This window comes from Orycteropus afer, unplaced genomic scaffold, assembly GCF_000298275.1.
Source record: "Orycteropus afer afer isolate SDZICR_OR568_19922 unplaced genomic scaffold, OryAfe1.0 scaffold00007, whole genome shotgun sequence".
NCBI classification, from domain to species: domain Eukaryota; kingdom Metazoa; phylum Chordata; class Mammalia; order Tubulidentata; family Orycteropodidae; genus Orycteropus; species Orycteropus afer.
The window spans coordinates 25,452,001-25,470,186 of record NW_006921594.1 but is presented as its reverse complement, the minus strand read 5'-3'; the positions used below and the strand labels follow the sequence as shown (position 1 = coordinate 25,470,186).

Below are 18,186 nucleotides of genomic sequence, written 5' to 3'. Positions count from 1 at the left end.
ATCCAATAGTATCCATGTACTTTGATGTGACACTGGGGGTTTATATGTCCATTTCATTCAACAAGAATGATAAGACTAATTGCCTCATCTAAGTATTAAAGTTGGCTTCAGTATTGTTATGTCTAAACAAGTGATGGACCTGTATAATGTGGATGAGACTATTGATAAATGATGTGAGGAGAATGGCCTAATTTTTAACATGCCAAAGCCCTTTAAGCACTATGTGTGACAAGCCTTTAACATAATCTCCATAAAATCTACTTTTAAAATGAAAATTATTTTACTTTGGGTTTGAGCAAATTATTTTCAGTAGGTTAGTTTAACAAATTACCACCAGGGTGCAAGACTCTGAGGAAATCAGACAGGCAAGTCTAAGGTACGGGAAGGACAGGTATGGGAAGAAATGAGGACTTAAGAGGCATGGCTGGTGGGGATATAGTGGGGACCCTGGATAGTCAGAGTACAATATGAACATGGAACTGGGAACATTATCATCTGTGTAGGAGGGATCATGAAACCTGGAGAAATGCCACCTAGGGAGAGATGAAGGAATGCCACGGACACTATTTGGCTACTTAACAAGATTGCTAGAATCCAGATGTCAAACTAAACACAAATTAGTACTTTTTCCACCTTTCATTCACATGTATGAACTTTTGTGAAACCATGATATTTCCACCCATTCTCCATTGGGCATGATAATTTGGGAAACATAACATGGATATGGAATAGGATAAAGGATATCTTTGAGCCAGATTGTGAAATTATTCTTTGTGTCTTTTTGTTTTACTACTGTACTATATATGTAAATATATCAATAATCATTGAGACAAAAGCACTTACAGATTTTAAATGAAAATATTTAAATCAGAAACATAGCATCTTCACTGGGGTGCTGAATTTGTTTGATGTGGTGAATAGGAATAATGGAGATTTAATTATAGCTCTGTACCTCAGTGTGGTTTGAGATACTGAAAGATTAGATAAATAGATAAATTTAATTAATGATAATTTGGATGGAAACTAATAAAAATAGTAATATCACCAACCAAGCAAGACAAATACATTAAAAAAAAAAAAAAGGCTTGGGCAAATCAGAAATTGGCCTGTATTTTTAAGCATAAAACAAAGAGTAAAATTAAAAATATATTTCTTATTCTGCTATGTTTGTTCTTAAAAGAACACAGAACTAAAATCTGTCTTTCCTCACTAAATATTTCTAATTCAAAACCACATTATTTCTAGTTCTATGGAACATTGCATTTTTTATCTTTCTCTTTACATAAAAAGAATCCACAATATTGAAATATATGGAAAGTTGACTTTTTTTACAATTACTTAATTCAAATTTCTTTCTATATGGATCTATTATATATTTTTCATTTTATTTGTCATAAAGCATTCTCATTGCCAAATAAATATCTCTTATAATGTAAATAACTATTTTGATTCCTTCCAAGTACTAATGTACAAGAAAATGATTTTTAAATTTATATAAAGAAAAAGTTTTTTTGTAAGAATTTGCATTATTTCATGATTTCCAGATATCATTATTTACTCTGGGTTTCTGTGTTACATAAAGTAGCTTATGTGTGTGTGCATGTTTCTATGGTGTATGCAATTCTAAATTCAGACCTTATGCTACTAGAGTTGTGAAGTAATGAATGAAACAATATCTGAAGGATTTTAGATAATGCTGATTATAATAATAATAATAATATTTTTTAAAAAGCTAACAACTTACAGTTTTGGGTATTCTTTTCCCCCCAGGGCAAAAGTAAAGTGAAAAATAAAAGCACCATAAAATGATTTTCTTGTGCATAATGATTTAAGAGACTGTCACAGAAGCTAGTGCTGATTGCTTTCTTCTTATTTGCATAGTACTTGTTTTCCATCACTGTAGGTCTAGATCAGAAGTTCTCAAAGTGTGTCCACTGGCTCTTGGGGCTCCAAAGACCCTTTCAGGACTCTGCGGGATCACAAGAGTTTTTAAGGATACTTAATGTTTGCTTTTTTCACTCTCACTTTTTCTCGTGTGTTCAGTAGAGTTCTCCAGCAGCTCCATGAGGTGTCATGTTATCATTGGTTTGATGGCTAATGGCATATACGCTTGTGGAAACTTTGTTTTACATTTTTATCTACCTTAATTTTGAGTATGATAAGTATTGATAGACATGACACATATAAACCATCTTGGAGAGGTCAATAAATTTTAAAATTGTAAAAGGAGTCTTGAGATTGAAATGTTTAAGAGCTGCTGATCTAAACCTCTGCACAATCATAATTTTTCCATGAGCCAACAACATTGGGTAATTAAGAATTTCGTGCAAGATATAATTTTGGTCTGTTAATTCTCCTATTGCATTTCAGAGCTCATTCTTCTTTCTCATTTAATGCTAATTTTAATCATAAATGACAATTTTTCATTTTAAATAGTTAATTTAAACTATTTTATTAGAAATGATTTCAATTAAACTATGATTATATGTCCATATTCATTATTTCTTTCTTTTCAAGTTTGATTGGTAAATTGCCTATCAGGGCTAGCTGAGCTGTTCCCAAGCTAATGTGGATGACAGGGAGTGTTATAAAGGTAGAATAAATTTTATTTGTGTCCTCATCTTGAAGATAAAATTTATTGGAAAAATAATCATTTATAAATTATTGACTCCACTTATTGTCTGTTGTGTTATCTACATTACTGATCACTGTACTGCAAATTAATTGTATCGACATAATGACAATAGGAAAAATTGAAGATCACTACTTGGATTCAAATTTCAAGATTCTTACCTCTTACCTCTTGATTCTTAATATAATTCAGTGTGCTTTTAAATAATTAAAGTTAATAAGTTAATAAATATATAACAAATATATATTTATAGCTTATAGAAACTCTTATCTGAATTAAGGAACCCTGTTGGTGCAATGTTAAATCATTCAACTGCTAACCAAAATGTTGGCATTTCAAGACTACTAGCTGCTCCATGGGAGAAGGACATGACAGTGTTTGTTTTATTATCTGAATTACATGTATTTCGTTTACCATTCATTCATAGACTCATATATATATTCATTTTGTTGGTTTTATTCATTTATTTTAATTTTTGAATACATATTATGTTCCAGAACCTCTTCAAGGTGTTGGTTGATGTAGCAACAAACAAATAGACACACACACAAAAAAAAAACCCACTGTCTTTGTGATATTTATTGAGTAACCAATTTAAAGGTGGCTGGGAATAATTATGAAGAATGAGGAAAGCATGAGTTTGTCTACCTTCAACTAAGATGGAAAAAGAAAATTCAATTAGTCATTGACTTAAATTTATATGAAACCCAAGATCATCATGTTTAGAAATATCTGGATTATATAAATAATTGGATTTTTATTTGTTCTGCCTCTTGTTCCTCTCTCATAACCCTTGCATTCTATTTGGAGATAACCAACGACAAAAAGAAAAAAAAAAAAAAACCTCACTGCCATGGAGTAGATTCGGCTTATAGCTAGCGGACCCCTCCTTGGTTGCTGAGGCAGTATCTCTACAGAAGTAGATTGCCCAATCTTCCTTCTGAGGAGTGGCTGGTGGGTTGAACCTCCAGCCTTCTGGTTAGCAGTCAAATGTCTTAGGCACTACACCAGAACTCCACATAACCCACTACAGGTAGAGAAAAAGTATTTGAAAATTTCCATTTGGAGAGAGTAAAAAGATTAAAGAAAGTAACTAGGGAGGTCAGGTCCTCTGGGATTGGACTGTGTTTTATCAAATAATTGTCCAAACTCCATCTTTACTTTGTGAGCGCTGACTACATTTGATTAATTAAAAAAAAATCAGTGTTTGCTGTAACATTAACCATGTAAATTAGTATGATATTATTACTTTATTATTTGTCTGCACTGGAAATTTGCTCAACTCTTCCTTTGGGCAGAATTTTTTACATAAATCAGACTATTTGAAGTCTGTTTAAGAACAGGAAGAGAGAGGGCACGTCTGCATTGAGAATGAAATGAATGTTGAAAAACTGAGTTATCTCTGAAAAAAATGATGTAGCTCTTGAATGTTTATGTTTCAAATATGATCCTCCTTACTACTGATCTTCTAAAGATTTTAACAATTGTGTTAATAATTTTTGCATGAAACTAAAACTTGATACTTGGTAATTTATTTTATATGTCAGCCTACCTATAATTATAACCTAAAGGTTGTTAATGATAAAATGACATGGTTTTCTTGATTTATGTTCGTGATAATGTCTTACTGTTTTTCCTTTATTTGCTATGAATTTTGGTCCCCTTTATAATTCTTTTAAATAGCTTTTTCCAATCCAGTTACTACCCTTGGATAATCTGAACCACAACATCTGAAAGAAGTGAAGTGTACTTTAATAAAGGCAGGGTTTTTTTGTTGATAGGTGCTGTCAGGTCAGTTCCAAATTGTAGAGACCCTGTGTCCAACTTAATGAAATACTGCCTGGTCCTGTGCCACCCTCACAATTGTGGCTGTGCTTGAACCCATCATTGCAACCATTGTGTCAGTCCATCTCATTGAGGGCATTCCCCTTTTCACTGACCCTCTTTTTTACCCTTTTTCTTATGATATCCTTCTCCAGGAACTAGTCCCTTCTGACAACATGACCAAAGTATGTGAAACTAAGTCTGGCCATTTTCACCTCTAAGGAGCATTCTGGCTGTACTTCTTCCAAAACATACTTGTTCATTCTTCTGGTAGTCCATGGTATTTTCAATATTTTGCCAACGCTACAATTCAAATGCATTAATTCTTCCTCTGTCTTCCTTACTTATTTTCCCGCATTCACATGTCTATGAGGGTATTGAAAATACCATGGCTTGGGCTTAACCCTTTAAAGGGGTCTTTTGCTGTTTGATTTCTTGACTGCTTCTTCTGTGCGTGTTGATTGCAGATCCAAGTAAAATGAAATCCCTGAAGTTTCGATCTTTCCTCCATTTATCATGATGTTGCTTATTGGTCCAGTTGGGAGGATTATGGTTTTCTTTATGTTGAAGTATAATCCATACTGAAGGCTATAGTCTTTGATCTTCATCTGTAAGTGCTTCAAGTCTTCTTCACTTTCACTGAGGAAGACTGTGTCATCTGCATAATTGCAGGTTGTTAATGAGTCTTCTCTAATCCTGATGCAATGTTGTACGTATAGCACAGCTTTGCTGATTATTTGCTCAGTACACAGATTGTGTAAGTATGGTGAAAAGATACAATCCTGACACACCCCTTTCCTGAATTTAAACCATGCAGTATCCCACTGTTCATTGCAATGACTGCCTCTTGGTCTTTGTGTAGATTCTGCATATGTACAATTAAGTGCTCTGAATTCCCATTGTTTGCAATATTAGCCATAATTAGTTATGATCCCAGAGTTGAATGTCTTTACATAGTCAATAAAACACAGGTAAACATCTTTCTGGCATTCTTTGCATTAGCCAACTTATGAATCTGGCTTGAATTTCTGGCAATTCCCTGTCAATATACTGCTGCAGCCATTTTTTAATTATCTTCAGCAAAATTTTACTTGCTTGTGATATCAACGATATTGCTTGATAATTTCCACATTCTGCTGAATCATCTTCCTTTGGAACTGGCACAGATATGGATCTTTTCCAGTTGGTTGGCCAGGTAGCTGTCTTCCAAATTTCTTGGTTAAACGGGTGAGCGCCTCCAATGCTACATCTGTTTGTTGAAACATCTCAATGAATAGTCCTTCAATTTCTAGAGCCTTGTTTTTTTTCAGGAATTCCTTCAGTTCAGCTTGGACTTCTTCTTTCAATACCATTGGTTCTCGATCATAATGCTACCTCTTGAAATGGTTGAAAATCAACAAATTCTTTTTGGTGCAGTGACTCTGTGTATTCCTCCCATCTTCTTTGATGCTTCCTGCATCATTGGTCTTAAAAAATTGTATCATGCAGTATCCAGCGTCATTTCTAACAACAAGGCCATATTTTCCAATTACCAATGTTTCCTTTTTGTTTCCAACTTTCACATTCCAATCATCCGTAATTATCAATACAGATGTATTGATATTTTTTTATTGTATATTTGGTCAATTTCAGACTGTAGAAGTTGATAAAAAAAATTCTTCAATTTCTTCATCTTTGGCTTTAGTGGTTGGTGTGTAGATTTAAACAATAGTCATATTAACTGGTCTTCCCTGCAGGCATATGGATATTGTATTATCAGTGACAGCATTCTACTTCAGGATAGATCGTAAAGTGTTCCTTTTGATGATCAATGCCACACCAATCCTCCTCAGTTTGCCATTCCCAGCATAGTAGACCATATTATAGGCAGTATGAGTATAAATGTGAGGACTCTAGTGTACTGGTATACTAAGCCATTGTAGAATTTATATAAGTTAAAAAAGAAATCCTCTATCATGTTACAAAGTTGAAACCGACTTTACCCCTCTTTTCCAAAAACCTGCTATATTAAATTCATATCCTATTACTCCCATTTCTTGAGGGGATAATTGATCCTATCTCTAAAATAAATGATTAGTTAGGGTGGAAAATACCTGCAAATTACTATTTTTATTGGACAAAAGCATATGGAATTGTGTTATTTACTAAAATGTCTTGAGAATTCAATCACAAGGCCAATGTGGATGCAGAGGGGAGAGCAGAACATGATTGAAAACTTGACACATTTACTGGGACAAAGCAGATGGAGCTATGACATCTCCATCTTCCTCTCTGGCAGAAGTTACTACGTAAATATGATGTATCTTAAGGGACACATTTTGTTTTTTATGACCGAAAGGGCACTGCAATCTTCCATTTCTTGTGGTTTATTATTACTGTGTAATAGTTCCCACATAGATAGATCTCGCCAATAATTTCTCACTTAAAAAGTATTTCAATTGCATACTTTCTGAAACTTACCCACCCAGTTGGCTGATCTGAAAAGTTATAGTAATCTTTTTACTTTTATTGGTGAAAATTTGTAATTTGAGTGTATGTGTGTACTCCTACAAACAGCTGTATTGAAGCAAACTATTTCATTTATTTAGTATATGGATTCTTTAGTTATTTCCAAATTGGATAATGAATATACAGGAGTAAATTTAGAAAAAAATAAAAATATTAAACATCTAAAGAAGTCTTTTTAAGGAGCTCTGGTAGCATAGTGCCTAAGGCACTTGACTGCTCACCAGAAGGCTGGCGGTTCAAACCCACCAGCCACTCCTCGGAAGGAAGGTTGGGCAATCTACTTCCATAGTGATACTGCCTCAGAAACCCAAGGAGGGGTCTCTATGAATCGGGTCTGACTCAACGGCACATAACAATAACAAAGTCTTTGTAAGGTGCAACATCTCTTCTAAAATGATTGTAATAGAAAACACAAAAATGTGGTTGGACATGATTTAATTGAAAATGTAATAATGCTGACAGGAATGGAGTTTAAACCTGACATTTTCAAGTTTGTATTAACATCAAAGCAACAAATAAGGCAACCCTTCAAATGCCCTCTTGTAAAAATAACAACAAAAACAACAATAGCAGTAACAAATGCTAGGTAGATAAATAGAGGGAAATGGTAGGCAAAGATGAGACAGTTGGAAAGATAAGCAACATAAATGATATCTAAAAAAATTAAAGCTAACTGGAGAAAAATATGGGAGCACTGGAGGCATAGTGCCTAAGGCATTTGACTGCTAACCAGAAGGATGGTGGTTCAAACCCATCAGCCACTCCTCGGAAGGAGATTGGGCAATCTACTTCCATAGAGATACCACCTCAGAAACCCAAGGAGGGGTTGCTATGAGTGGGGTCTGACTCCACGGCAGTGAGTTTAGAGACAAATAATATATATATGGTTTCTAAAAGAGCCTGTTAGTTATTTCAGTTCCATTATTAAATTACAAGAATGTACAAAGAATTATTGACTTACCTTAATTTAAAAGTTTATCTTAAACCTATAGATTGTGTTTATCTATGAAGATAGTATTTAATACTGCATCAACCATGTAATACAGGAAATTATGGGCCATCTACATAAAAAATTATACTTGAAATATTTGGAAATAGCTCTGGGTTGGACCAAGGATGTAAAACTACTGTTATAACATCACAGGAGCAAGTCTGTGTACATTTTTCAAGCACTGAATTCTGACGTATATGCATAGATAATTATCTTTTTATTTTGACACAATTGAATGTGATAGAAAAGTAGAATAACACTTTTTCATTTTAATTCTCTTTCATTAATTAGTATGTGACCTTGAACAAATTATTTAATATTTCCATGGCTTACCAGGGCTTAGTTTCTAGTTTCTTTATAGTCTAAATCATTCTTCTGGAACAGATTAGAATTCTTATCAGCTGTAAACTGTCCAGGCTACAAATCCGATCCATGTGGGCTCTTAGTATAGTGCTGCCATCGTGTGGTAGGTACAGCTCTTGTTTTGAATGTTTAAGAATAGTGGGGGAGAGCCAATAGAGCAAACTAATTGAAGACAAGTGTGCAAAAAGACACCCACAGGTTTAATTAAGTTTAGCCACAGTGGAGTAATAAAACAAAATAATGTCTAACCATCTAAGAGAATTAAGAGATCAAAGAATAATTTTAAACAGATGAATTGCCATATAGAAGACACTGGAATGAAATGCCTTCTCACTGACTGAGTTAGAAAAAGAATTCAGTACTCTAGAATTTAGTCCTCTAAGGCACAGGGATGCTCTATATAGAAGAGGTCTTACTGCATCATGTATTTATGTGAGCCACTCTTTCTTTTAGCTGGTAATTGGTAGCAAATTAAAAATTCAAAGAGAAAGTATCCACAATAAAAAGATTTAACTCATGAAGCAAGAGTTCCCCCTGAAACTGCGCTTTTTAATAAGAACCTCAATTCTTCAGTAAAATAAACATTTCTCATATATACTATGCAAGTGCGTAATATATCCATACATAATCAAAACCCAAAAAACAAACTCACTGCCATAGAATCGGGTCCAACTAGGTCCATGGTTTCTGAAGCTCTGAAAAATTTGGAAGAATAAACAAGATGTAGAATTTTTATTTCATTTAGAAATTATAAAATTACATAAAGTTTGAAAATATTTTTTTCTTTAAAGAACATTTAGAAAAAGAAAAGAAAGAACCACTGCCATCAGGCAACTCTGTAGGACAGAGTAGAATGGTTTCCAAGGTTGTAAATCTTTACGGAAGTAGCCTGCCTCATCTTTCTTCCACGGAGCAGCTGGTGGGTTCGAAGCACCAACCTGTCAGCTAGCAGCCGAATAGCTTAACCACTACGCCACCAGAGCGCCTTTCAAGAACATATGAAGAGGGAAATTACACTTAAATATAAATCAGAGCTCACCAGCTGTCATATTATAGCACCCTCTGGTGTCTTCCCTAGAATGTTACTATACATATTTCTTTAGTCATTCCAATTTTAAAAAATATATATGTTTATTGTCTGTTATGACTTTTTAAAAAAATCATGAAGCTATGCTTCCAGTGTTTAATGTACTGTTATTAATATTTCTTTCAATCAAACTAGATTTGGCAAGATTAGGATAACACATCTTGTTAACTGACCACATGTTTACAACGTAAGGCAGATTAAAAATGTTAACTATGATTTTAAAAGCCACGAAAAAAGATTGGATCTTCAAAATTTCATTTGACAAAGAACATGGGAAAAGCATCCCACTGTCCTTCTTGATAAGGGACCTACGATTTGTAACAAACACCTACAGCTGGATAAAAAGTGAAATATCTGGTAAATCATTCTGATACTGTAGCTATTCAGTTGACTGAAGGAAGTATTGTTATATATAATGAATAAGTTGTTAATACTTATTCATTATATATTGCTTGAACATGAATTAGGGCAAGTTTTTAAGGAGGCTACCAAAGAGCTTTCAATAATGGTGTGTACATAAAAACTGCTATCAAAAATAAACAATTATAATGGCTGTATTAGATACACAGAACACATACCATTGAGGTCCAGAGTTTAGAGAATTCACTTCTATTTGGGAAAACCAGAGAAATATATGAAGTGATGGATATCTGAGGTGGGCCTTTATGAAAAATATAAATTTAGATATAAGAAAGTAACAGGGACAGAAGAGGACACAGCAAAGTGGAAAAGAACAGTCTCAACTAAGGCATGGAAGAGGGAAAATGCTAGAGAAAAAAAGATAACCAGAGTGAATGATCTGATCAGACTTTGATGTAAGGTATATGAAGGAAAATGATGGGTGATAAATTTGGAAAGGAGCCAAGGAAAAAGACAGACTAAAGAATTTGGCTGCGATCTTGAAATTTATGTAAGATCCAGCCTCAGATACTGAGTAATGTCCTAAAGCACTGTATTTGTTAATGAGTTTGTGTTAATGTCAATAAGTTTATGGGAATGTTAATAAGTTTATTTGTTAATAAGTTGTATTTAGCTCAATATAGTAGAATTGATGTTTGCTCAATTGGGGGCTTTTTCAGTGCAAAGATACTACTAGAAAATATACATGTGGCTTCTGAAAAATGACTATTAAAATACTGGTATTCTTCATACAGCTTATCAAAATCTTATAGTATGTAGACATAGTCTGGTAAAAAGGGAATGTTCATTCTGAGTTTTAATTTAATTCACTTCCAGAAACTAACTAAATGGCAGGCTGTTTCTACACTGCATTTATATACCAGGTTAAAAGTAAAAATTAAATCAGACATCCACATATTTTGTTAAGATAATACCACATATCTAGATTCATTTAAATTATTCACCTGACTTCTAAATACCTAAAATTTCTAGACACTTGACCTTCAATGTATGTTTGTGTTGCAAAGATTTTAGACAGATTTAGACTTGTTCCAGTATATGTATATATTCCTTGGTTTGATTTTCTTTTCTTTTTACATGTCTTATAAAGTATTATTTGCTTGTATTTAAAATATTGACTGTACTTCCACAAGCTTTCCAAAGAGATTTCTGTTCATGGGAAATAGACAAGATGAAAAATTTGTCTAAATTTATTTCTAGCTTTGTTTCTTCAGTCTGGTTATGCTGTGTTACATTCTGTACACATTTCTCAAATTGCTCAGAAGAGTAATAGAACCAGAAATTCCATCAGGTAAACTCAAAGTTGACAGAAGAAAGGCTGAACATTTTGAGATATAAATAAGTAAGGTGTTATTTCTATAATGTAGTTTTCTGATGCATTGTGGGATTTCTCTTGGATGAAAATTGTTTTAATTTAATAAGGAGAAACTGATAATATATTAATGTCAATTAATTAAGGATTGTCTTTGAAAGTAATATATGAAGATTTTCCATTTGATACTATTAAAGGTTTTTAGTGTCATGCTGAAAAACATTAACATTCTTGTTGTTTGATTATACAATCTCCGTCAAAAAGTATGACAGCTTTTCTTTCTTTATAAGTCATTGACTAATCTGCCTCATTGTGTGGTTCATTATACAGTTTTATTTCCTTTATGCATGATCATAGTTTTATATCCTAGTCATATTACCTTTAAATTTTTACAAATTATCCTTCGATAACATCTTGTCTTTTCTTTAACAATAAATACATTATATTTATCTAGGTTTCATCTACATAATTTAAAGAGGTTATGAAACAAACATTATAAATGTAATTCTGTTTCCATAAGTCTAGTTCCATGGGTTGGTAACAATTCATTGGTAATTGGATCTTTAATGTGATTCAGGTCTTTTTCTACATACCTGTCTCCAATTTGTAGACACCTGATAGGTAATTGTCCAATTTTTCAATCTTTTTTCCTTAATTCCTTATTCTGGGAAAAGGGTACTGGAATAGATGGTGAAGATTCTTGGTGGTTCTGAGAATATGTTAATGATATAGTGGAAGGAGTGAAGAACTTGGCGCAAGCTAACTCTTTTAGAAGACTTTATCCTGAAGAGGAGACAGGTGCTTTCCTGGCCTCAAGTGTTTTCCCACACAGTTGTCTACATTTTTCACTTCATTCTGTCAGAGTGGTTGAAATTCCACCATGTTCATCGTCACTACGATTTTATAACAGTCTTAAGAAAAATGTGGACACTTTAAAATTGGTGAAAAATTATCAGCGATTCACTCAGTTGTATGAATTTGCTCATTTGACTGAGAAACTCCTAGTGGAACAGGGGTGTATTTATGGCGGAAAAGAGTAGTTGTGTTGCCTAGAGTGTATCTAGATATAGAATAGAATCAAGAAGAATTCATGGTCAGGGCCTGGGTTCAGGGCACTGGGGAACTGCCGTTGACACCAAAGCCCTGGAGAAGAAGTTGGGGGTTTGGCAAATAAAACCACAAGAGAAAGAAAAAGTCAGTGAGTCTCTGCTTTACCTCCCTTCCTTCCCACAATCACAGTCCTATGAGGTAGATATTATTGCCCGCCCCCCCCCCTTTTTCAAGTGAAAAATCTGAGACTTCTTAGAGTTACCACAGAGTGGATTAAGAATCAAAATCCGATCATTACAACCCAAATTAATGCTCTTAAATTCTTACCATGTGTCTGAAAACAAATATCAACCCTTTGAAAATTTTGCCTAATGGAGGCTTCCCCTCTACAAAATAAGAGGGAACATTTTTGCCTTCTCTTTTCTCTTTTTGGGTCAAAAGTTCTTCTCTAATCTCCTGTAATCTAGACTTCTGTTACCAGTGTTAGTACTATGCCCCAATCTAAACTGAAAGTGTATCTGTGGAAATATGCTTTCTAATATTCACAAATCAAACATATGAAAATTTTGAACCAAGTTCCAATCCCAACCTAGAAAATGCCTAAAAAGGAAACAAATATCTCTAAATTTTCAAAAGCTGCTGGAGATAGTTTGTACACCTACATACAAACAGGCCCAGAATTTTCAATCACTTGGCACAATTATCTATTCTGTTTTGCATGTTCAATTCTCAGGAGAAAAAAGAGATTATTGGTTATTAATAAGGAAAATAATTTCATTGTTTTCCCCTTATCCCATTATTTCTATCTACCATCTTTCTAAACTCATTTTTCCATGAGACAATCAAAATACTTGCTTGCCATATCACTATAATAATACTGTAACAAACCAACCACCACAACATTTTAATAATAATAAGATAGTTACATCCTATTTAACCCAGTCTAAAAACTAAATTGTTTTTCCATAGAAGTGATTGTTTTTCCTTTATGTCCAACACAAAGAATAAAGTAATGTAATGTCATTATTGTACCCTATTAGTTAAGGAAATGAAAATGAAAGAAAGGTTAAGATACTTAGAGTTCTTGTGATAGCTATGTTTCTTTATTCATGTAGATTGAGAACACATATCATTATGCGGGAAGGGATCAGTGCAGGCTTTATTTATTGACTGTGGTGTTGACTCTTCCTACACCATGCAGCAAAGCCTACCAATCACCGGCCTGCAGAAAGCTCCGTGTCCACCGGATCGTCCGGCAGCAGCTTTGGCAGCGGATATAGCGTGGACAGTGAAGGGAGCAGCAGCACCGCAGGGGAGACTAATGTATTTCCTATTCCAAGGATGTAAGTTACTCTTTTTTTTTTCCTCTGCAAAGTTAACAGCATCATGAGAAAGGTCTTCTTAACATTTAACAGCAAATAACTAAACTGTTATCCAATTCTGAGTCATTGACCCTAAAACATTTGAACTATTTATGCCTACAGAAAAAATAGACTGTTCAGGAAAGATTGGATTATTTCCATTAATTCTAAAGCTGAATGTTGGTCACTGTCAAGGCTATTAAATCAGTATAATCTGTATTTAATAGGAAAACTGCTGAAATAATAGCTTGGCCATTACTGAATCAAGGTCAGGGCCAGTACATCCATATTTTAATCACATAATGACCAAACACAAACATTATTGGTAACTGAGATGAATAGAGTCACTTTAATTTATTTTAATCAGGAGATACTTAAATAACCTATATATCGTATTTGAAATAGATAGCACATTGTGTAATCATATATACATTTCAACTATAATTCTCTCTATATTAAAATTTAAGATCTTGAAATAGTTCAGTATTTTCTGAAAAAAAAAAACACTGCTAGTTTATTTGTCTCTTATTATTATTAGACTACTTGAAAAAAGCTCATTTGTAATAAATTGTTATTCTTGTTGTTCTGTGCCACTGACTGGATTGCAACTCATAACAAACCCATGTGATAGAGTAGAACTTCCCCATAGGGTTTCCTAGGCTGTGAATCTTTATGGAAGTGTATTCCAATCACTGACCTTCTGGTTAGCAGCCAAGAGCTTTAACCATTATGCCACCAGAGTTCCTTTGGTAATACATTAACCTTGGAGAAAAATCAAGTGCAAAACTAGATTATGTTTAGAATGTATTGGAATAGATTTAATCATAGTGGCATAATTTCCACATATTGAGTGGTCTTGACTCACAGAGATCCCTCCTTGGGTTTCTGAGGCTGTATCACTATGGAAGTAGATTGCCCCATCTTCCTTCTGAGGAGTGGCAGGTGGGTTTGAACCGCCAGTTTTCTGGTTAGCAGTCAAGTGCTTTAGGCACTATGCCACCAGAGCTCCTGATTTAATCATATTGATGGCAAAATTAAGGGCATCCAAGATAAATATATCGATTATGTCTGTTCTAAGACTGAAACCTAAACTTCCCAAACTTGTCTGTTCTACTCCACTACCCAGTCTTCTGGATTTTCAGACCCCATTGTATCACCCAGCATGAAATATCTAAGCCAGGACAAATTCTGTCTGCTGCAAGGATCAAGAAGGACTTCATTTTTAAATGTTTAAGGGAAATTAAAATATTTTTTAAAAATCAAAAGGGAATAATTTCACGATTATTAAAATGTCATGATTATTTCATACATTAAAATTATATGAAATTGAAGTTTCAATGCCCATAAATAATGCTTTATTGGAACACAACAGCACCCATTCATTTATGTGTTGGCAAATCACTGCTTTTGTACTGTAAGGAGAGAGTTCAGACGTCGTGACAAAGATTATCTACACTATTCCCTCTCTGGGCCTTTACAGAGAAAGATAGCCAACCCTTGATCTTGGCTCTTGTTGAAGGGTCTTTCTCGTTTTCTTCAGTGAAAAATGATGCCTTCTCATGGCTAAATCTTCCATTTCTCCTTGTTTTAATGCCAAGGTTTTTAGAACTTTCCTTTTGATCCCCACAAATTTAGATAATGGCTCAATTAACAAAAGCTAAATAATGAGGAAAATGAATTTTTACAGGGAAAACTGAGTTTAATCATTTTGTAAATTTCTGCTTGCATTTTTCCCAAACTTAAATTATGTTAATTATTACTGGATCATCTGTCCATCTTGTTTTTTTCTTTCCTTTCTTTTTTTTAAAATTGTGTCAGGCCATGAATTCAATGGAGTTATTTGTATCTGGTCTGTTATATTTCATTGGAAATTATTTCTGAAAGAAAACTAATCACATTAGTCCTTAGTCCCTGATGATCCAGCTTCACCGGAAAGAATTTCAGCAAATTCATTAGATTCCTGTTCCTAAACTGTGGACACTATATGAATTTATAAAGGTTTTGCAGCACAAGTAACTTAATAGCTTTCCAATTTATACATACCTTTCAAAATGCATAATTTAGCATGGGATTACACCCATGAGTATATTTAGATTGGGCAGAGGATATTTCTACATATGTATCTGTATGTGCTGCAAATATATCCATGTATACAGTAGAGCATTATAAGAGCAAAGTTATGCTAACTTCTTAGCCACAACCAAACATCTTGAGGGAATGGGTCGCTGGGATTCGGGCCTTAGGACTCCAATCTCAGGAGACATCTGGGTCAATTGGCATAACATAGTCCACAAAGATAATGTTCTGCACCTGACTTTGGTGAGTAGTGACTGGGGTCTTAAAACCACGTAAACAGCCATCTCAGATGCAACTCTTGGTCTCTCCTTGACTGGAGTAAACAAGAGTGAAGAAAATCAAAGGCACAAGGAAACAATTAGTCCATAGAGCTAATGGGCCACAGAACCCCAGCTTCCACTAGCCTGACACCAGAACAACCAGATGAGATGGTGTTGGGATACCACCACCAATCGCTCTAATCATGATCACAATAGGAGGTCCTGAACAGGGTAGGAGAAAAATGCAGAACAAAATGCAAAATCATAAAAAAGACCAGATTTACTAATCTGAAAAGGATTGATGGAATGCCTGAGACTATGGCCCTTAGACACCCTTCAAGCCTGGGACTGAACCTGCCCTTGGGCATCACCTTTCCACCAAACAATAGATAGGCCTATACAGTGAATAATAACATCAGTGAGGAAGAGAGTCCTCAGAAAAATCAACCATATGAGATCCAAGGGGCAGTATTTGTCCAAAAAAAAAGCTCAGAAGGCAGTAAGGGGCAGGAAAGAAGAAAGAATGGAAACAGGGAGCAAGGGAGGAGGTGGGAAGAGTGCTGTTACATTGAGGAGATTGCAACTCATGGCACAAAAAGAAACACGTGTACATTGTTGAATGGGAAACTAATTTGCTCTGTAAACTTTCACCCAAACCACAGGTATAAAAAGAAAAAAAATTGGTGGCGATGTAGCAATTATGATTCAGGCAATAACTAAAGACACTCAATTGACAAAACAAATAGAGGGGTACCTAAATTACCAGTTTATTTATGTCGATTATGTCTTCTGGACGATTTATCTTCCTTTTTATTGTGAAGACAGTAAGCATGGTTACAGATTTTTATTGTCTAAAACTTATGATTAGAAAGAACAAAATACTTTATTTTTTACACAGTTTTTAATACTCTCCAAAACAGTCTGACATCTTAGACTCTCTACAAGCACCATCTTTGGTGCACAGTTAAGATTACATGTTGTTATGAAGAAAAAAGCCTCTGTGCGATTTTTACTTTCTTCTTCTGACATAATTAGAATTAATGAAGTTACTCCATTTACAGATTACAGAGCTGTCAGGACTTCTGAAAATATACTAGAAAGATTGATGACATTTGTGACTGTTCTCACATGAGATCAGACACTTGAATTCTACATATGTAGTCGAGAATTTCTGTGCTCATGTCTGTGGGAAAGAAGTGAAAGAACCTAAGATGTAATCTTTGGCAGCTTCATGTAGTACCATGGACGTGAAGAAAATGTTTATGAACTCAAATCCCTGGTACCTTTCAGTGAGATCACTGCATTGTCAAACAGTGAAGGAACATTTAAATACAAATAAGCTATGTTTTTCCTCAAATGTATATATATACACATACCATTAAATACTGATGAAAAAGTTATAACTTCCAGACAGTAAACTACATTATGTGCTCAATATCTGAATTTCTGAGCTAGAAGATTATGCAGTTTTTACATACATATCACCTTTCAATTTTTCCTTCCATTTTCCTGTTTCTTTTATGAAAGAAAGCTTTTCAAAATGATCCAGGACTTTTTTTTTTTTTTTTTTTTTTTTGCCTTTTTTCCACATGAGTATAAAGAAAATTCACTTTTCTAAGGGACCTCTGGTAGCATAGTTGCTAAGGCACTTGACTGCTAACCAGAAGGCTGGCGGTTCAAACCCACCAGCCACTCCTAGGAAGGAAGATGGGGCAATCTACTTCCGTAGTGATACTGCCTCGGAAACCCAAGGAGGGGTCACTATGAATCAGGTACGACTCCACGGCACATAACAACAACAACAAGTTGCTCCAAGATGTAAAAGAGAAATAGTTTGTGGTATTTCTTTTAATTGCCCCATTGTTTAACACAATTAGTGGCTAGCCTACAATAAATGTTCAATAAATATTTCTTGATTGAGTAAAAAAAAATGTTCAATAAATATTTGGTTGAGTAACAGATATAAGTTACAAAATTTGGAGTCAGAATGGTCTGAATTCAGGATTATTTATTGAGAATTAAGAAAAATTTAATTCTTCACACCACACAAAAGCTACATTTCTTTTGTGTTTCACTAGTCTTATCAGTGCTGCAAAAGTTTCCTGTATAATCATAGAAATACACTGAATACACATTTTAGCCATGTGCCTAATATTAAATCAATATTCATTAGAAGCAAAGACTGAAATCAAATATCACCACTATAATAAGAAATCTAGGATTCAATAATAAATCTAAAAATCATTTAACTTTTTTTTTTAACTTGGCATAGTATGAGAATGATACTTTTTCCATTTTCTCA

At 34.2% G+C, this 18,186-nt stretch overlaps 1 protein-coding gene across 1 annotated transcript in view; it reads left to right on the top strand.

The window, feature by feature from the left end:
• PCLO (piccolo presynaptic cytomatrix protein) overlaps window positions 1-18,186 on the top strand; it is a 529,144-nt gene that overhangs the window by 473,807 nt on the left and 37,151 nt on the right. The window contains exon 21 of the mRNA XM_007944901.1: window positions 13,389-13,530. Within this exon, the coding sequence (XP_007943092.1) occupies window positions 13,389-13,530 (142 nt within the window). The remainder of the gene's footprint in view (window positions 1-13,388; window positions 13,531-18,186) is intronic.